This window comes from Coturnix japonica, chromosome 9, assembly GCF_054131305.1.
Source record: "Coturnix japonica strain WE chromosome 9, WE-NBRP24, whole genome shotgun sequence".
NCBI classification, from domain to species: domain Eukaryota; kingdom Metazoa; phylum Chordata; class Aves; order Galliformes; family Phasianidae; genus Coturnix; species Coturnix japonica.
This window is the reverse complement of record NC_140671.1, coordinates 27,393,211-27,411,562: the sequence shown is the minus strand read 5'-3', so window position 1 is coordinate 27,411,562 and position 18,352 is coordinate 27,393,211. Positions and strand designations below refer to the sequence as shown.

General features: G+C 42.9%; 1 protein-coding gene across 1 annotated transcript in view; it reads right to left on the bottom strand.

Annotated features, from left to right (window-relative positions):
- CAPZB (capping actin protein of muscle Z-line subunit beta) overlaps positions 1-18,352 on the bottom strand; it is a 48,340-nt gene that overhangs the window by 14,543 nt on the left and 15,445 nt on the right. The window contains exons 3-4 of the mRNA XM_015882316.2: positions 12,268-12,389; positions 6,893-7,006 (exon numbers count right to left, since the gene is read on the bottom strand). Coding sequence (XP_015737802.1) covers positions 6,893-7,006; positions 12,268-12,389 — 236 coding nt within the window. The remainder of the gene's footprint in view (positions 1-6,892; positions 7,007-12,267; positions 12,390-18,352) is intronic.

Below are 18,352 nucleotides of genomic sequence, written 5' to 3'. Positions count from 1 at the left end.
AATAAAAAGAAGCCTTGACTCTCAGTTACACTCCAGAACCAAATCATTCATCCATAAAAACACTTGTGAGTCTTCCAGTAGGGAACTGAGTGCCAAAGGCAGTGGGTGGGTTTTTGTAGCTGGCTTAGGACTGTTCACAGCAACAAAACCCTGATGCCAAAGTACCAATAGTGGGATCTCAGATGGGCCACGCAAACCTTCAAAAGAGGTGCAGCGCTTCAAGCTGGCTCTTGCAAAGAAGTAATATATTTTCTCAAGGTTGCATGGATACTTCTTCCAACTGCACAAGTTCAGCATGGAAAGGGAAATGTCCTTATTCAGACTTAGAAACCTACCTTAAAAAAAGGGGGGGATGTATTGAGTGTTCACCTACAAGTTGTTTTTTACTGCAGTGACAATGACTGGGTCACAACCAGAGAAGCAAGTGTCTAATAGCAACCCAAAAACATGATGAGGTGAGGAAGGAGAAACCTCAGCTCCTATTAAAACACATGACACTACTGCCATGTGACTTGGTACAACTTCCCCCCAGTCCTTCCTCTGTGCCTGCACCCTATTGTTTCAAACACAAACAGCAAGAGAAACATGAAGGAAGTGGGCAATTTCAGCAGTTCTCTCCCTGCCAAATCCAAAACACTGCTGAGGTGTCTGTTCCAATCACCTGCAGCCATGTAGCTCAAGTCAGGGGGGGAAAAGTCTTTAGGACAGCAGCTGTCACTAAATAATTTCACTGCCTGCATCCCTACTCCAGCTTTCTAGTAATGATGCTCAAGAGCCTATTCTCTATTAAAAGACCAGGCTGGTACCAGAACTAACACCTTTCCTGCTGGCCTGCATACAAGTGATTGAGAATTCACCTCTCCCTCCTTGGTCCCAGGGGTTCAACCATGTAACACATAAAGAATGTTACCTAAATACTTACAGTGCGGAAGGTAAAATGTTTGTGTATTCACACCAGCTGTTTTTTTCCCCCCGCAGTTTATGAACGCAGCCCAAATTATGCCCGTGGACTCTGCACAGGTATTTTACAGAAATTCTTTCCAGCATACACAGGTGCAAAAGTCCCTGGAGCAAACATACCAATCTTGTTAGGTATGTGTAACTTCAATGCCAGTTGTACTTAAAAGCACACATCTGGACCGTGGTGGGATGACTCAAACTGTGAAGCAGAGTTGTGAAGTGCAAGAACTCTGCAAACAGTTCCCAGACAATGGGATCCTGAAGGCTAAACATCCCCCAGGACCTTGGATTTCGTGCTTTCTAGTGCCTTTCATTATATAAAAAAACAAAAACCTGCATTGCTCACACCTTCCTTACCATCCAACTGCTCTTAGAAGATGGAAACTACAGACCAAATCCCTTTTGAGAAGTCACCTGGAAACAGCTCCACCTAATAATCAAGACAATGGGTCACTTTGTAGCATGTCCAAAGGGGGAACTGGCTCATTACCTGCCAGGAAGCACTAAATGCTCATAAATCTCTCACCCGTGCCCATCCGTTGGAGCAGCACATTCTGCACTGCTTCATCAGCCAACAGTCTGACACGTTGCAGAGGCTGCCAGCTACAATTCCTGGATGGGTAGGAAGGGAGAAGACAGCAACACAAGTCTTGTGTGTCATGTACTAAGTGTGCCAAAGCCTGAGCAGGCTACAGATCACATGCAGCTTCTTCCTTCAAATATGCATCTATCAGATATGCTGCAAGATGGCTAATGCTTGTTCCATCCTTTGAACTCCATACATTTGTGACTGTGCTGGTTTCCTAACACAAGCTGTCCCTCTTGTGCTCAGACTTTATGTAATCATAGGGAACCGTGGGAACTCAAGGGAAAAACCTCCTCCTCCTCTGAAAACCTCAGATTCAGAAGATAAGAATGCAGCCTGTGCAGATAAGCTCCAAAATGAGGCACCCAAAGAAAAAAGGAATTGGATGAAAAACAACTAATTTAGTTTGCACAGCATGACAGTGTGCTTAATGCTTTCCTCTTCTAAGTTCACCTTAACCTTTGTAATGCATAACAACTCCAGCTTTGGTGCTGCTTTGAGTTTTGAGCTGGTTATGGGTGAGCTAAGGAAGGGATCCCAACACTGCTCTTCTGTTTACTCTTATATCTAAACACAATTTTCCTTGGGAAAATAACATGGCTTTAATTTTAAAAGCACACAAACATTAAAGCAGTGAACATCTTGGCAGTTTAGGTTTGTCTTATGAGCCTTCATCTTGTACTTATCAGCATAACCCAGAGGCAAGAATCTCACAGATGACATAATCCTGATGTCACACCCTATTGTGCAAAAGCCCAGCCAGCAGTGAGATGGAAAGTCAGGTTTCCTTAGTGCTAGGATGCATAACAAATGCATCTGGATTCAATCTGTATGGCCCTCGCTGTGCAAACCACAGCGACTCTTGAGCCCAAGAGAAAGCCAGCACAAAGGGCTAGTAACCATTAATGAGGAACAGTGAGCTAATGGCAATAAAGTCACTTCAAAGCTTTCCATGGGTTTTCAGTTTAGGCGAAGTAGGTTTACATCTAAACACAGACAGAAGGCTTACAGAGAGGGTGTGCAGCTGCCTGGTCCCTTGGAGAGCTGGAAGCTGGATTGTGCCGAACCCAGTCGTAAGCTTCACCTCCTCCATCTGCTCCTTTGCTATCAGTGTGGTGGAATCAGCACTTCTCCATGTGCAAAATGAGTCAAATTGGATCAACTTGGTAAATAAAGTAATTGCTACCAACCTTGCCAGCAGTGCAAAATGCCCCATCCCTGGAGGCATTTGAGGCCAGGCTGGATGTGGCTCTGGGCAGCCTGGGCTGCTGGTTGGTGACCCTGCACATAGCAGGGGGTTGGAATGAGATGATCATTGTGGTCCTTTTCAACCCAGGCCATTCTGTGACTCTGAAAATATTTTCAAACTCCAATGAATGAAATCCACTTGGAGGATCTCGGAGTCAGATCAGGCAAAAAACATAAGAACACCTAAAAAGGGGAAAGCTACCCAGAGCTCCAGCACTTGAAGACACTCAGTGGTAGAGATGACAGCACAGAGCCCCAGAGTTGATCCACAATAAGACATCCCTATTCTCCCTATGATTCTACTTCTATGATCCCCAAAGAGGAAATAAACCAGCCTGTGCAGTGACATCAAACACCAATAAGAATAAACGGAGCACTCTGAAAGTTATAAGGTGAGGTGCCAGCTTGTTTTTACCTCCACTTCAGACACAATTCCAATCCAAAATTCAATAACAAGAGGATTATGCACAATAAAAGACATATTTTAGAGGTCAATCCTCTCCCAGACCTCCTTCCACTCCCATTAAATTCCTCATCCAGAGCCCTAACATAACAAATTGAAAATGGATCAACATCTAAACAAAGACAGAAGCAGAAGTTCAAGGCTTCAAGGCTGAAATAACTCAGAGTCTTAATCAATAAAAACATTTACAGAAGCTGAATGATCAACATGAGAAGGTATTTTGTTGTTGGGGTGGTTTTTTTTGGTACAGCTGTTAAAAATCAAAACCACTAAGAAATTCAAGAAATGAAGAGGTAAGAACAGCTCTCTAAGTGTATGTGCACCTACTAAACTAGTCTGGAGTTGCCAAAAATCACCCTGTTTGCAGCAGCGTCCTTCCCCAGGGAGGTCTATTTAATCACTTCAGAAACGATTTCTTCCAGACAACAAAGAGCGATTAGATTACTTAATTAAAGCACTGATTATCTCCAACCCAAAACAACAGAATGCAGAATCTCAAATAGATTCACCCAGCCGCCCTGGTCCTCATTATGCTTTGATTTCAATCAATTGCGCGCACACACACGTCAAAGCAAAAGGCAATAAATTACAACCATGTGTTTGAAGAAATTATCTTCACGATACTGGAAGTGGAAAAGCCAAAGCCCTAACTGAATGGTATGAGATATTAGGCTTCCATCTGGGAATAATAACCCGCTGAACAAAAACATACCAGGGCATTAGCTTCAGGCAGCGGCTGAGTTAAACCTGGCAGCAGGAGATCAAACTTAAAGTTGTTGTTTTTGGGGGGGGGAGGAAAGTGACATGCATTTTGGTCAAACTGAGAAACGTGCTTGTTGTGAGTGCAAAATATATATGAGCATAACACCTCTTCAACCCAAGGAGACACGAATATGCTTCCAGAAATAAAAGGTGGGCAGCCTAGTGATGTTAAGAGGAAATAACAGCATTGAGGCTTCCACGCCCCAGGAAAGCTTTTCTCAAGCCTTAATGATTTGAAACTATTCTGTTGGGCTCTACAAGACTCCTCCAAAGTTGTTGTCAGGCTGCAGTCACCCCATGTGCTGCTCAATAAGCTTTTAGGGGGCAAAACTCAAACATACACCACCAGCAAATAAATTCGAATGGATTATTTCACGCCGATTGTTAACAAATGCACAACAGGCTGCTTTCCTCAAACCACCCACGCTAGCAGGTGTCAACCCCTTGGGAAATGGCAGATCCATGCTGATGACTCACTAGATGTAGGTGGATACTTAACCACACCTGATTACAACAGAAAACTAGAAAGGAATGGTTATGTGGGCCAAATGGGACCGACACGAGGAAAAGCTGAAACTATCTGAGGTTTTGGAAGAGGTTCAAAATGAACTCTGTGAGATATTATCACTTACTGTGCATGAAGGTAAAAAGGGAGATAATCCAGAGGAAGCTTGGACTGCTTGCTGAGAGCTGAGTGGGAACAGCACATATTCTCTACAGTACTTATTTTTCTTTGGAAAGTAAACATCCTCCTCTTCCGCTCCCTGCTGGAATGGCTGCTCTAGGATATATTCTAAAGCTGAGCACCATGCAGAGTAACATCTCAGAAACAAGTACTTCCAACGTACTAATTTAGGCCAGGGTAGGAAATGCTCTGTTCCCTTTATTATGGTCAGTATTTTGTCTCAAGCGAAGGTTATTCATCCTAACCTTCTCACACCCACCTGCAGGCTGCCATCCAATGCCAGACAAACATGTATGCTGCAGGTTGTTGGCTGGGTTTGCTTTTGTTGTTGTTTTTAAACTTGGTTTCCTTGTGCTCAGGCTCTTCTGGTGCAATTAACACAAATTGCTTTGGCAGCCTGAACTCACCTCTGCATACAATCTTCCTCCTCCAGCCCTACAATCAACAAGCCCATACAGTGCAATGTCTTTCTGCCTGGAGAAGTGCAAGTACAAGAGTCAGCGGGTCAGCCCAGCAGGGCTAAGAAACAAAGCTTCAAAGTGCTTTGAAACACCTAGCAGAAACGTTCATTATATGAAATTTGAGCACAGAGGAGAATGGTGTTCTATGTGAATGAATGTCTAAAAACCAAACCAGAAGGCTAGTGACACCCCGAATCAACAACACTCAGACCTTTGCAGTGGGGATATATGGTTAATTTCCAGCTTCAGCAGTTCATGGAAATGACATCAGAGCAATTGCCATCTTCTTCCCACTACAAGCTTCCCCACATTTTGGGCTCCCATGTGATTATAGCAGCTGTTATGCTAGTAATTGTTACAGCCATTCCCAACCTGACCTGCTGGCAGCAGAAGTGTGAAAAGCTGGCACTTGTTACCCCCACCTCATTTTTTCCCCCCTTCGATCCCCAAGTAAAAATTAAGCTTTTGCTGTCAAAATACCAAATCCAATTGTTAAGGAAACGGCAGAGTCCAACTATAAGAACAAACTCATGTTTCTATCCAGACCTCTCTTGTATGTGGAGTACAAATCACTTCCAATTCCAAGCACTAGGAGCCCTTCAAGTGGTTGGGTTAAGTTTCCCTAACTTTGCAAATTCTTCCCAAAAATACTACAATTTTCACACCACTCAGCAAAACGTAAGCCACTCTTTTCCTCTTTTTCTGACACCTTTTTGAGATCCTAACATGCATCAGAGTGTGCTCTGCTGACTGATGCTCTTATCTAGTCTGTACTGCAAGCCATAATGCCTCAGTCATTTCTGGCTGGTGCCACAAGAATGAGGTCTTTGTGAGCAATCCCCCCTGTATCCCTCTCACAATGTATTGCCTGCCAAATTTGGACTGGCTGACTGAAAGATGAAATTTGATCAAATCTTTCCTTTTACTTCCATACAATATATTAATGCTACTATTGTACCCCATGCTGAGCAGGGATCGGCAGATTCACCGAGTCTGAGGGCAGGCTGTACACTGAGCTTTCCTTTCTGGAAATGAAACTTCTTTAGAGGAGTTATTGTATCCAGCTGTGACTTCATGGTTAGTGATCACAGAGGGATTCAATCTCTGTTCCAGAAAGCTACTCATTTTCATCTTAATGAACAAAAAAACCTACTGGTCTGGGTCCTTTCTGCACCTGAAGAGTAACTGCAAACCTCCCATTCCTTCCCTTTACATCGCTTTAACAAGACAAGGCCTAAAATACAACTATCAGAGAATGGTCTTTACAGAAGTACTGACTCCCCACAGCACTGCCACATCTCAGAATTAACACGTGCAATCTGACAAGACATACAAGTTTCTGCTGCACAGGTAGGTATTTTGAGAGAGAACTGTCTTGAGGGAACAGAAAATGCAGATGCTTTAGGACTGAACTTAGTCAAGATCAAAGAGAACACAGTCATTTCAGGACAAAGATGCCATTAATCTATTCAAGAGATGAGAGAGCCAAGAAAGCACTTCAGCTTCTGCCGTTAGCATCAGCTGGCAAAGTGGATCATGTTTTCCTGACATGAAATCATAGGCGATATGTTCCCCAGCAGAAGATCAGCTGCTGCCTACCCTTCTGCCTCCACTATACACAGTCATGCCACCCTCAGAGGTGCTGCACTTCAGACCAATACACGTAATGCACGCCTGCTGTAGGAAACAAAGAAAGTAGAGGGCTGTGTATGGTAGAACTGACATACAAGTCTCTATACTGGTCAAAGGCATTGTTGGCTTCCACCTCCAGCTTGCGCAGGCGAGCAGATGGCATGGCACCGTCTTCCAGGGGAGGATCATACTTGTTACTCCACGGTGATCTGCAAAGGAGACAAGGAAAGCAGAGTTAGACAACATGGAAACTCAGGAGAGGTCAGAGTGGTGGGTCTGACCAATCCTACAGCAGTCAGCATCCTTTGTATTTCTGCTATATAAATAGCTATACCTGGGTTTGTATCTGCTCCTTCGCAAATATTCAAAGGTTCAGCCTCAGCCGTTGCACATCAGGTATTTAAAAATGATTTCCGTGCAAATACAGATACATTGTGCAGCTTGTTTGGTACCTCACAATACATAAGCCAGACTTTGCTGTCTACAATTAAGGTCCAAAAGTTTTGCCTTCAAATAAAACCCGTCTTTCAGCACAGCGGTAGGAAAACATTTGAACAACACACAGGGTTTAACAGGGTCTGTTAAAGCTCCGAGTTTTTATTGTATGATTTCTGCAGGTGTGGAAGAGATTTTGCGCTCCTAATGAAAGATGTGGTATTAAAAGATTAATGGAACCCTTTGCCCATCTGCTCGAGACTTTTATAACTCCCTTTCTGCAAACTTGCATTCTCCTCTTCATTTCCCCTGGGGATAACCAACCTACATCTATCACTGCTAGTCAAAGAAAAGGTACCTCCACCTTCTGCCTACTCAGTTTACAGAATACTCCAGTAGACTAGCGCTAGGTCTTAATGCAGTCCATACTTAAGGGCTTTTTTCTCAGTAGCCATTTGTTATTCGTTTCTCTGAAAAGTAACTCGTTTTGACATGTTTAATGCAAAGCACAAAGTAACAGGCTCTGCTTCATGCTGCCCTTGTGATTTCATAGCATTTCACCCCTCCCCTCCTGACAAATAGGTGAGACATCAGGAAGAGCTAAATCACCGTGTCACATCCACCCAGGGCAACGTGCTTCAGCTGGTGGTTCTCAATGTTAAATAGGTGTTTAAAACTCACTTGGGTTGGAGAAGATGGCTGACATTTATTTACCTATCCAGCCTGCTGAAATCCAGAAGAGATCTGCAAAAAAATCCCTCAAAAGGTAAGGCTCCCAAATAGGACACCTGCACCCATTGGGCAGCAAGCTAAAAGCCAGCTTAGGCCAAAGAGATCCAGGAGGACGAGCACAGAATCAATGCTGAAGGCACAGTGGAAATACACAAAGTGCAAATTACATTTCTGTTACTGAGAATGGATTAAGAATGGCACCTGAAAATGAGAATTACACTGTGTGAAGTAGAAGAACTTGGAGAAAATTTAACTGCGATTATTTAAAGGAGATTCTTAGAGGAAATGATGCAAGATGGAGATAAATGAGACTTGAAATACCAGATGCTTGTAAAAAGCTTCAGTTTCCCACCTCTGACAGATTGGTTTGTGATCAGATCAGCAGCCCCTTCACGCTTTGTTTCCTTAAGTGTGGCAGATCCTTATCTGTCCTTATGATCCTTATCCGCACATAAGTAAGACAAAGAGCAACTGAGTTCGTAGTGCAGGGTAAAAGTAGGTAATAAACATTTATGAACTTATAGGGGTTGCTAGACCCCTTAGTAAGATCTCTTAACTGCCAACAGGTACACTTGGTGGAAGCTTCTGCATCCAAAATGGTGAGAAATAAGACAGTGGCATGATCTGGTGGGTGGCAAGATCTGGTGGGTGGCAACCCCATCCACGGCAGGTAGGATTGGAACTACATGATACTGAGCATCCCTTCCAACACAAGCCATTCTCAGGTTCTGTGCTCAGATCTCTTTTGCAGGCTGCTGGGATGGTGCTGAAGGGAAGGCCAGCAACTGTGTCTTTCTAGCAAGCAGACCATGGCATTTTCAACCCATTATAGTTGGAGCCAGAAGCAGCTTCACCTAAAACAAAATTCATAACACAAGCCCATAATGTTTTCTTCTGCTTCATGGAAAAGCACTCACGACACATTTCAAAGCTTTAATGGAGGCTATTTGAAGAAAGACAGATGGACAAGGGCACTTACATTTCAAAAGTCAGACCTCTCATTTCCCTAAAAGAGAATGTTTTTTGTTTCAGTTAACAGGCTTCAGTGTTGTTGGCACCAAATCCCCCATAAGGATTCCATTTAATGGGCTGATCAAACATACTCTGAATGGGAATGTATGGACAGAGTCAGAGACCTTGAAGTTCCGTATATTGAAAAAGAAAATGTTGCTTTCACAATGTGGATTCCACTGCCTTTTGATATGCCCCCAAACCTTCCTTTTATTACAGGAGCACTCAGAGAACTGCCTACAAGCAGATACACATAAGAGGCTGATCGCATAAGCAGCAGTGTGATAATATGATGAAACGTGAAACTACTGATGTATGAAGATCCAAGAGAGACTCCAGGATGTACTTTGTGGTCTGATCCATGCCAACACAAAGAAAATCACGTTCCTTAATACGAAGAAGGAGTGAACTGTGAGCAGCTCAGCAATTAGGATATTAAACTCCTTGAATGATGCCCCATGAAACAGGTGAGGTTATCATCAGAATGGACAAACATCCCTTTCTTTTCTCAAAGCTGCCACCCAGTCAAACTGTAAAGCTGCTCAAAAAAGGCCTATGAAGCTTGATTCCCAGTGAGGAAGCAGAATTCATATGAGCCTCAACTGTCCACTGAACACCTTCAAATCCTTGGATTTGTATTAAAAGAAATGCAAAGTCTCCAAGAGAAGAAAACTGAAGCTTAGTTCAAAGCGTGCAGTAATTGGGGATGCAGCATTCTGCAGGTGACTGCAGCCCTTCTTGTTGGCTTCTCATCTAGCGTGTGGTTCTGAAAACCTCAAAAGCTTTTAGAAGTATAACACACTCTTCCAATTCTGGTCTAATTGATTACATTAGTGCAAGAGCCACTTCCCAGTAACAACTACAGAATTTATGAGGTATGAATAACATTATCTGAACACAGGCACGGATTGGATCAACACATGCACATGTTCATGTTGCCTGGTTTTCAAAGGCTTTTGCCTTCTGTTGAAGGAAGGAATTTACTTTGTGAAACAGAGCTGAGGTCAATCAGTTCCAGAAGGGAGAATCACTTCAATCCAGAACACTTGAAGCAAAAGCCTTAGAGAAAGCACAGCCTTCTTTAAGGCCAACAATTAATACATCATGGCTATTCACTACAAAGAAATGAAATACCTTTTCTGAAATCTCATTATGTAATAAGTTCTCCTGCTTCCTTGTCGCTATTTAAGTACCTATTCGGTAGAGAAGCAACTAAGCAAATTTCAGAGGCAAGCATGAAACTAACCTTAAAGAAAGGGCTTCCAAATGCAGTAATTTAACATGGGCTGTTGGGGAATGGAGAGGGGTGAGTGTTATTAGTTATGTAACAAGTGCCTTCTCCATTTTGCTGAGCCTCTTGGCAATAGATGCTCATGCCAACAGCCTAAAAAAGATCCAAAGAGACTGACAGAAACACATCACGGCCTTGGGGAGAAAACATCTCGTGAAGGACCCACAAGAAATACATCATCTGTGGTACGCTCCATCCTCTTGCATGTGGCAGAAAGGATGCAGCTGTGCACATACATCTTGTGATGGCCTGGAGAAGATTTCAGCGTTAGGATAGTACCCTTTGGAACACAAGCAGATGCTTCACCTTAGAGACTTTCTTACCTCCCGGCCCACTGTAATAGAGGATATACTTAGAAAAGCTCTCTGTCATTTACAGATGGCCATAACCCAGATGCACTGTCAAACTCCACATCCATTAGCAGTCTGCTCCTCACGCTAACAGGGCAAAATGAATCTCAGCATGTTCTCTGTATCAATCATCTACAGATGTGCTTTCAGTTTAGTTAAGTACCTCTCCTGCAACTCAAAGTGATCAAAACCAACTACGTTACAACCCTTCATAATCTTACCTGTGTCTGCAATGATGGTCTGAGCCAAAGAATAAAAAAGTCATAATATTTTCTGGAATAATTTTCTTGAAACTTTCTGGCCAAATGAACATAAATCACCACCTCAAAGCAAAGGAAAGCTAAACTCCTACTGCAAAGCAGCCCCAATTGTTAGCACTAGAAATGTAAGCTATTACACCAAACCAGAAAGGGAGCGCAAGATGTAAGCCTCTAATCGGAACCAGAGGAGGAGGTGGAACGGCTGAGCTGTTAACTCAGGACAGAAGATGGATGGTGTTCATTACTTCATGGCGTAGCAGCCTTGGTTAAGAGAAAAGAGCAAAAGCCAGGTGATGCAATGTTCATAGAGGCTTCTGGACAAGCTCTGTAATTCTTTATGAAAGTATTTGGAACCATGGCACCGACACTACAGACATTAACAAAAGACAGGCAGTGGAAAAAGGAAAACAAATAGCTTTAAGCATCGGTCGCTGAAATACAATCATCCTAATGGCAAGGTATGGAATAAAAGCATAAAAGGAGAGACTGCATTCAAAGCAGCTGCCAATATACTGAACACTCATCGTATTATTACAGCCCTTTCCACTTTGAAATTTATTATAAGTATCTAAAGCTCATATTGTTCAAATATTTTCATTGTCCTCGCCTACAGTTCTCAAAATAAATGAGCTATTTTGGTAGAAAGGGATTCCTTTCCTTCACTAAAAGCTAAGGCCAAGATTTTCATTGAGAACTAATGACACTGAACGTCCAAAATGAGAACAACCCCTTGAAAATGCAACTGAAAGAAGCTTTTCCCAGCTGGCAAGTCCACACTGCTTTGTACGAACCAATAATTCTTTCTCTCTTATCAGCCATTCCAAACATTTTACAACCTTACAACAAGAGGTGATTTAATTTCACACCACAGTTCTGGGGATCCAATTGGTTCCAGTCCTCAAGGATAGAACTGTGCTACATGAAGCCTAAGAGGAAGCCATTAGTGTCAGCCCTTTAATGGGATAACAGCATCAGATTTTAGGCTTAAATGAATGACTACAAATCTTGGTACAGAAAACACACAAAGTCCTGGGGTTTCTAGGATAAAACATATCTTGTTCCTGAGACAGACAGACAGAGACCTGAGCTGCAAAGGTCATCAGATTAGCAGCCACACAACCACAAATGTCTGAAAGCAAAGCATTCTATAGTTGTTAGGTGATGAAGATGTTTGCATCAGGGAAACACTTAGGACTGTTTCCACAGTCAGTGGATGTATTCTCTTACTCAAGAGAACAGGATTTGAAACAGTCCCAGATTCATCACCAAGATGAGTTTAATATAGTTTAATATCATTTAAATTTCCCTTTTTTGGATGAGAATAAGAGGGAGAAGGGACTTCAGTACTCTGATATAGAAAGTGAACCAGATTGGTCCTTTCTTGAACTCACCTATACGAGTCTCCATCTCTGTTGTAGTCACACAATAGATAGTCTTTTCCTACCACCTTATCTCGTGCAATCTTCAATGGCTGATCAACAGAGGAGAGGAGATCTTCACAGAGGCTTGGGACCTGAAGGATGGGGGAGAAACAAAGACAGAGAGAGAAGGTAAGAAGATTAAAATTAAGAGACGGCGGTATCCCTAAGAACAGCTTTTGTTATTAACAGCCCACCTCCAATAATTTCAGATTTAATTACCTAACCACTGGTGTGGTCCAGTATGCTTAAATATACACAGCCTGAATGTCAGCTTCTTGCCAAGGACGGCCAGTAAAGCAATTGTTGAGGACTGATGAACCAAGGCAAATATTTATAATGGAATGGAAAGCAGAGAGCTGCTAAAAGAACACACCATCCGTATGCACTAATGTATTTTTCACAAGCTCCCACTCCGGGTACAGTTTAGAACAGTTTCCAGGCAGCTGGCCAACCATTACCATGCTGGTTAATAAAAATATGTGCATTTATGTGCACACGCTCGTGTAAAACCAAACCCATCTCCTACATGGGTGTCAGCATTCCTGCATTAAGGATCATAGCAAATCCCCTCACCCCTCTCCTCTGGGGGTTAAGGTGCATTTATTTATTTACTAAAGGATCCCTGGGGTAGAAAAGAATGAGAAAAACACAGTAGAGGTAGGACTTTGGTTAAAGCATCACTGCAAAACACTCAGATGCCATAGAGGGATGTGGAGCACTAAGCCTTGTGGTTCCAAACCCAATGACCCCAAGCACACAGGGATGACTGCATCATCCCCACCTGCAGAAGACAAATCCGAGATCCAAGATCACCAGCTAAAAACCCCTCAGGATAAAACAAAACCAGACCAAACCTACAAATTCCCATTTAAAGTTCTATTCAGTCCTTACAGAACTCCACAAATTCTCACATCCAAGACAGGCAAAAGAAGTCGGGTTGTTATTGAGCGGTGCTCAGAGGTTGCTGGGATGATTCTTCTTGTGCTGTTACAGCTGCAGGCTTTTTCCTGTGTTTACAACCCTTGTTTTCATAATGTAATAGTAAGGATTTGTTATTAAAATTCCAAAAATTCCATGCAGAACAGCAAGATGTGCCACTCCTGGAGATCCCAGGCTGAGGGTGTTGCTGCATTTCTTACTGGAACAGCACAAGCTCTCAGTGACTAGAAAGCACCCTTGACACATTACTTACATCTTAAAAACAATGAATTTCATTTCTATGTAGTAATGATTACTAAACTCCTCCCTGGGTGATTCAGTAACAGAAATGTGCATAAGCACAGATATTTTTGCAATCTGTACGAGCTGTACAAAGCCTCTTAAAAGGCAAAGCCACCAACCTCCACATTTAATGCTAGACCAGGCTGCCCAGGGCCCCATCCAACCTGGCCTTGAACACCTCCAGGGAAGGACGGGGCATCCACAGAGCAGCTGTTTCAGCACCTCACCACTCTCTTAGTAAAGTACTTTTCCCTGACATCCAACCTAAATCTTCCCTCCCTCAACTTAAAACCATCTCCCCTTGTCCTGCTGCTGTCTACCATTTCAAAGAATTGATTTGATTCATCACCCCTCTGTGAGTAAACGTTACTGCAATGAAAACCTTGGCTGTACGGGGATGGATTGATTCATAAGCAGAGTGTGCTCCCATCTCTATTCTGACACCCATTTCTCCTGCCTTAAGCAGGTCACGTGCAGAATATAATCTTAGCCTTGTATCTTGAGCTAAAAGCCATCATTAATTCTATTCGGTCCATGGCACACCCATGTTTCCACAAATAAGAGCTCAATGACCTATTCTGCAGCTCATATGCACAGCTATGAAGCGAGACCACCCTCGATGTACATCAGTAAAGAAAAAAGAGGGCTCTTGGGAGGCCCCGACTCAGCCTGGAACTGAATAGCAGCATCATTCAGCAGCACATACTTTGCAACAGGGCACTGCTTGGGGGGATGGATTTCTTTTCTTCCCAAGGAGATAGATAATGAATGCATAGTACAAAGGAAGGAGAAACAGAATGAAAGTGAGTTAAGCATACTCTCCTGCATGTTGAACAAGGTTTCTGTTGTCCTGTGTAACAATATTCTCCATCAGAGCAAGCCAGGTATGTGGACAGTGTTTTAATTAAGTCGACTGCTATCATGACAAATAATCACTCGTGCCAAAGTCAAAACCATACCCTTCTCACAGCAGCTCACCTAGTAACGATTCCCTCTCATCTCACTTCTTGGTAAAATAACATATCACCAAAACAATTACTGCTGTTTTGCTGGTTAAATTAGCAATTTAAATTAGCCCCTTAAAAAGACTGAAGTAAATGAGCAGTAAAGGATAAAGAAGTCAACTCCAGCTTTTCACATCGGATACTCATTCTCCACCTTGGCTTTGATCACGCTCATTGGATTGCATCAAATTCTTCACCTTACATATTCAGAACAGCTAATGGGTTGGCTTGCTAGCCCTGCAACCCGAGCACACTACCATCATTGTTTTTTTCCAGCAGCCTTGACTGAAATGAATCATGTTCGCAATTGAAGCAGTAATATTGTTAGTGTGAGGTTCTGGGCTTAAAAATACCTCTTTTTTTCCATGTTTATGCAGTGGTCAGTACATTCTGACCTCCACAGGAGCCTCACGTTGCTGGAAAACTAAGTTAGAAGCAGTAAAATTAACAGATGAAGTGTTTTTCCTTAAGGAATCAGAAGGAAGATGGAGCTCCAGAAGTAATACAAGCATTCCGATCTATTTGCTGTTTGATTCAGGGCCTGTAACACACAGGTATCCAAAAGCATACACGACAAGTTGCTTTTAATTAAAACCTTCATGCAAACAGGAAACTGAATATTTTAGATGTGTGTGAACTCATGGGTTTGATTTGCTTTTTCTCTTTTAAGACAACTCACACAATAAACCCTGCACGTGTCACTCCACAGCAACGAAGAGCCCTTGCAAGTCACCAGCACTTCTACAGCAGAACTGCTTTGGCACCAGACCCCCATCTGCAGCCTGAGTTCCTCCCCTCTGGGTTAACATCTAATAAAATATTATTATAATTTGAGTCATTCCACAGCCTCAGATTTTCCTGTTCCTGCAGAACACAGACACGGCAGAACGGATGTTGTGGAAACTCGAGAAGGAAGCCTGGCTCCACTCATCTTGGGCCTAAAACCACCAGTAAAGTCACTCCCACAAATCCACACAGTGCTAAACCTTAATTTGATCCATCAGATGTCCAAAGGCCGCACATTCTTTAAGCTCTGTTTATTAAATGACACTTAAATGGACTTTTGTGTTCAAGGCCAGATGAAATTGATATTGGAAACAGCTCAGCTTTACTCGAGTATCTCTGCACTGAAGTCCAACGCTGCAACAATTTGCAGAAGTGAAATAAAAATCAATTTGCTTTGCTGGCAAAAGGCAAATGCTAATTAGGATGCAGGCCTAGTTAGTGATGTCATGGCAGAAATTAATTACAGACATTTTCAGCTTAGCTGAAGGAAGTGCATCTGAACTCTCTGAAAGGTGACAACCAGGATGGAATTCAGCATTATGCAGCTTAGCGAGAAACAAAAGCTGGCCATCTGGCAGGCACAATGAGATGCCCCACTTTTTGACTAGTGACCTGTAGGTGAAGGCTTCTGTATCCCATTACCAGTCCTGAGTCCCATGAGCCATCACAGCATATCAATATCTTGGGAAGTCCTGGCCGTGCATCCAGCTGGTGGTGGAGATACCCAGTGACAGCTATGGGAAAGGCAGAGGCATACATACTCTGTGCAGTCCTTCCTCTTGATGTTTCTATAGTCTAACTTTCCCCACTACCTTTAAAAGAACATAGATAGTTTTCTAATTAGGATTCAAGCACATCAAGCGATTCCCCTCCCTACATTCCTTTAGGAAAAGATTTAAACAGGCAATTCAAGGGTTTGTTAACAGCAGCAGTGCAATGGCAAGAGCCTGAAAGAAAGGTACAGTTTAGGCTTAAAAAGAAAAATACTTAGGTGAAATTGAAGCCAGAAGTGAAACAGAAATGCATGGCCTCACACATGGGGAGGTTGCAAGCTTTATGCCAAGTGTTCTATTGACAATTTAGATGCACTGCAATGTCCAGTTGCCATCAAGATACCCAGAGGGAATCTTTTCTAGTTGGAAAAGCTCCTGCTTACAGCTACTCACCAAATGGAAACCTGGCTCTCACCCACCATCAATTCACCCAGAGCCAGAGCCCCTTTCTTTAGCCAACAGGCTGCTGCCAGCCTGGAGCGCACCACAGCACTCAGCCAGCTTAGGACCAGCAGCAGGGCAGAAACCCAGCTCTGGTTGGTCAGTGTCCTTCTGCCTCCACACTAAAGTCTGAATTTTATTCTAATTTTCATTAAAAGAAAATCTTCCACCATCACCAGTTGCTCAGCTAGCCATCTGTAGTCTATTATTTTATCTTTCTTCACAGTACTGCAGATTGCTCAGGCTTTTGGATTCCAAATACATAAAGCTCCAGTCACATTCTCATGTTCTTTATGGTCTGTGCAGTTTTCCAGAAGATAAATTCTCCAGCTTAATGTATGTTCTGTTACTGAAGGCACACAAGCAGATCTGAGGCTTGCCTGGAAGCACAATGTGAAGCAAGCTCATGAATAGTGTTCAAATATTTCAACATCTGAAGTTCATACAGGCATAAATTCATCACTCTGGGACTTTCTAGATAGTAACACATGCTACTAAAATAATTAAGCATTCTCCTCTGATGAGAAACATCAAGTAAAGATGGTCACCCTCAAAACTGCAAACAACCCTTGGGAGAAAACAACACATAACAAGGTTAGCAATTGATTAATAGATGAAGAACTTGAGCTTTGTTTCTTCTGTGGCAACAAGAACCTGAGTCTTTATGACAAGAAGGCCTTCACATTTAACACTGAATAAAAATGGGATAAGCTGAATACCAGCTTTACTAGGGAGAGAGACAAAGAAAGTCATGGCTGAGAGCAAACCCTGTCACGGCAAGTCTGTATGTCTGCTCTGCAGTCAAGTTCTATAAGGACAGTTCTCCATGCTCACCTTCATGCCAGCCATCAAATTCTTCCAAGTCAGCTGGATTTTTTCATTTAATTTATACATGCACCCACAGGCAAACATCCAAATTAAACACTCTGCAGGAAATTCTCACTTGCAGGGGGAACCTGCTTAACTTTTACCAACACAGAGGGCACATCAACTTCCATACTTGAAGCCAAAGTCATCAAGACATCCCTGTTGCAGACTCATTACTTGTGCATATGGCCCACGAGCACAGCCAACCCCTCTTCTATCCTGTGATGGGAAAGGTGTCAAGAAGGTGGCACTCAGCCACTGCTCTCCTACCTGCTGTGTGCTCCTTAGCAGAAGTTCTCCATAGCTCCACCTGAAAGCTGATGTCTTCTGTGCTGTTTCTTTTGGAAAGAGCACAGCAGAAGGTATGTGAGGACTGACTGACTGCACAGATGTCACCTTCACAGTAAGGAAGGAGGAGAGCAGCTCCCTGAAATGGGTCTGATCTGTCAGTATAAGCCATTTAACAGCACTACCAGCCTCCTTACTAGTGGCAGGAAGCGTGATTTGCATGAGCAGTGCAATCACTTCATGCCTTTTTCATGTATGCTGCTTTACATCCCACACTTGGCTGACAGGTACAAGCTCCAAGGCAACCCTCATATGATTTTCCAGAGGCATTACACAAAAATACTTTAAATAAGTTGCCCTTAAAAAGGCATATACCTGCACTAAACACATTTGCTAGTGATTTAGAAGTCCTCATGCACATTCTGACAGCCTCCAAGTAGCCTGTTTTACAAATAACAGCTAATTGAACTCCAAGCAGTGCATTCCATGCCAACACACATCACCAGCACCCTGCGCAGCTTCTTTCAGGCAGAGCTCCTGAGTCCTGTGATTGACAAGGTCTCTAATGAACTCTAATTGAGGACTCTGCAGTCTGAAAAAGCAACAACAGATGTGGTAAAAGGGCAAATCACAAACTGTTTTGCTAATGAATGAAAAGTGTCTGGTCTGATGAGG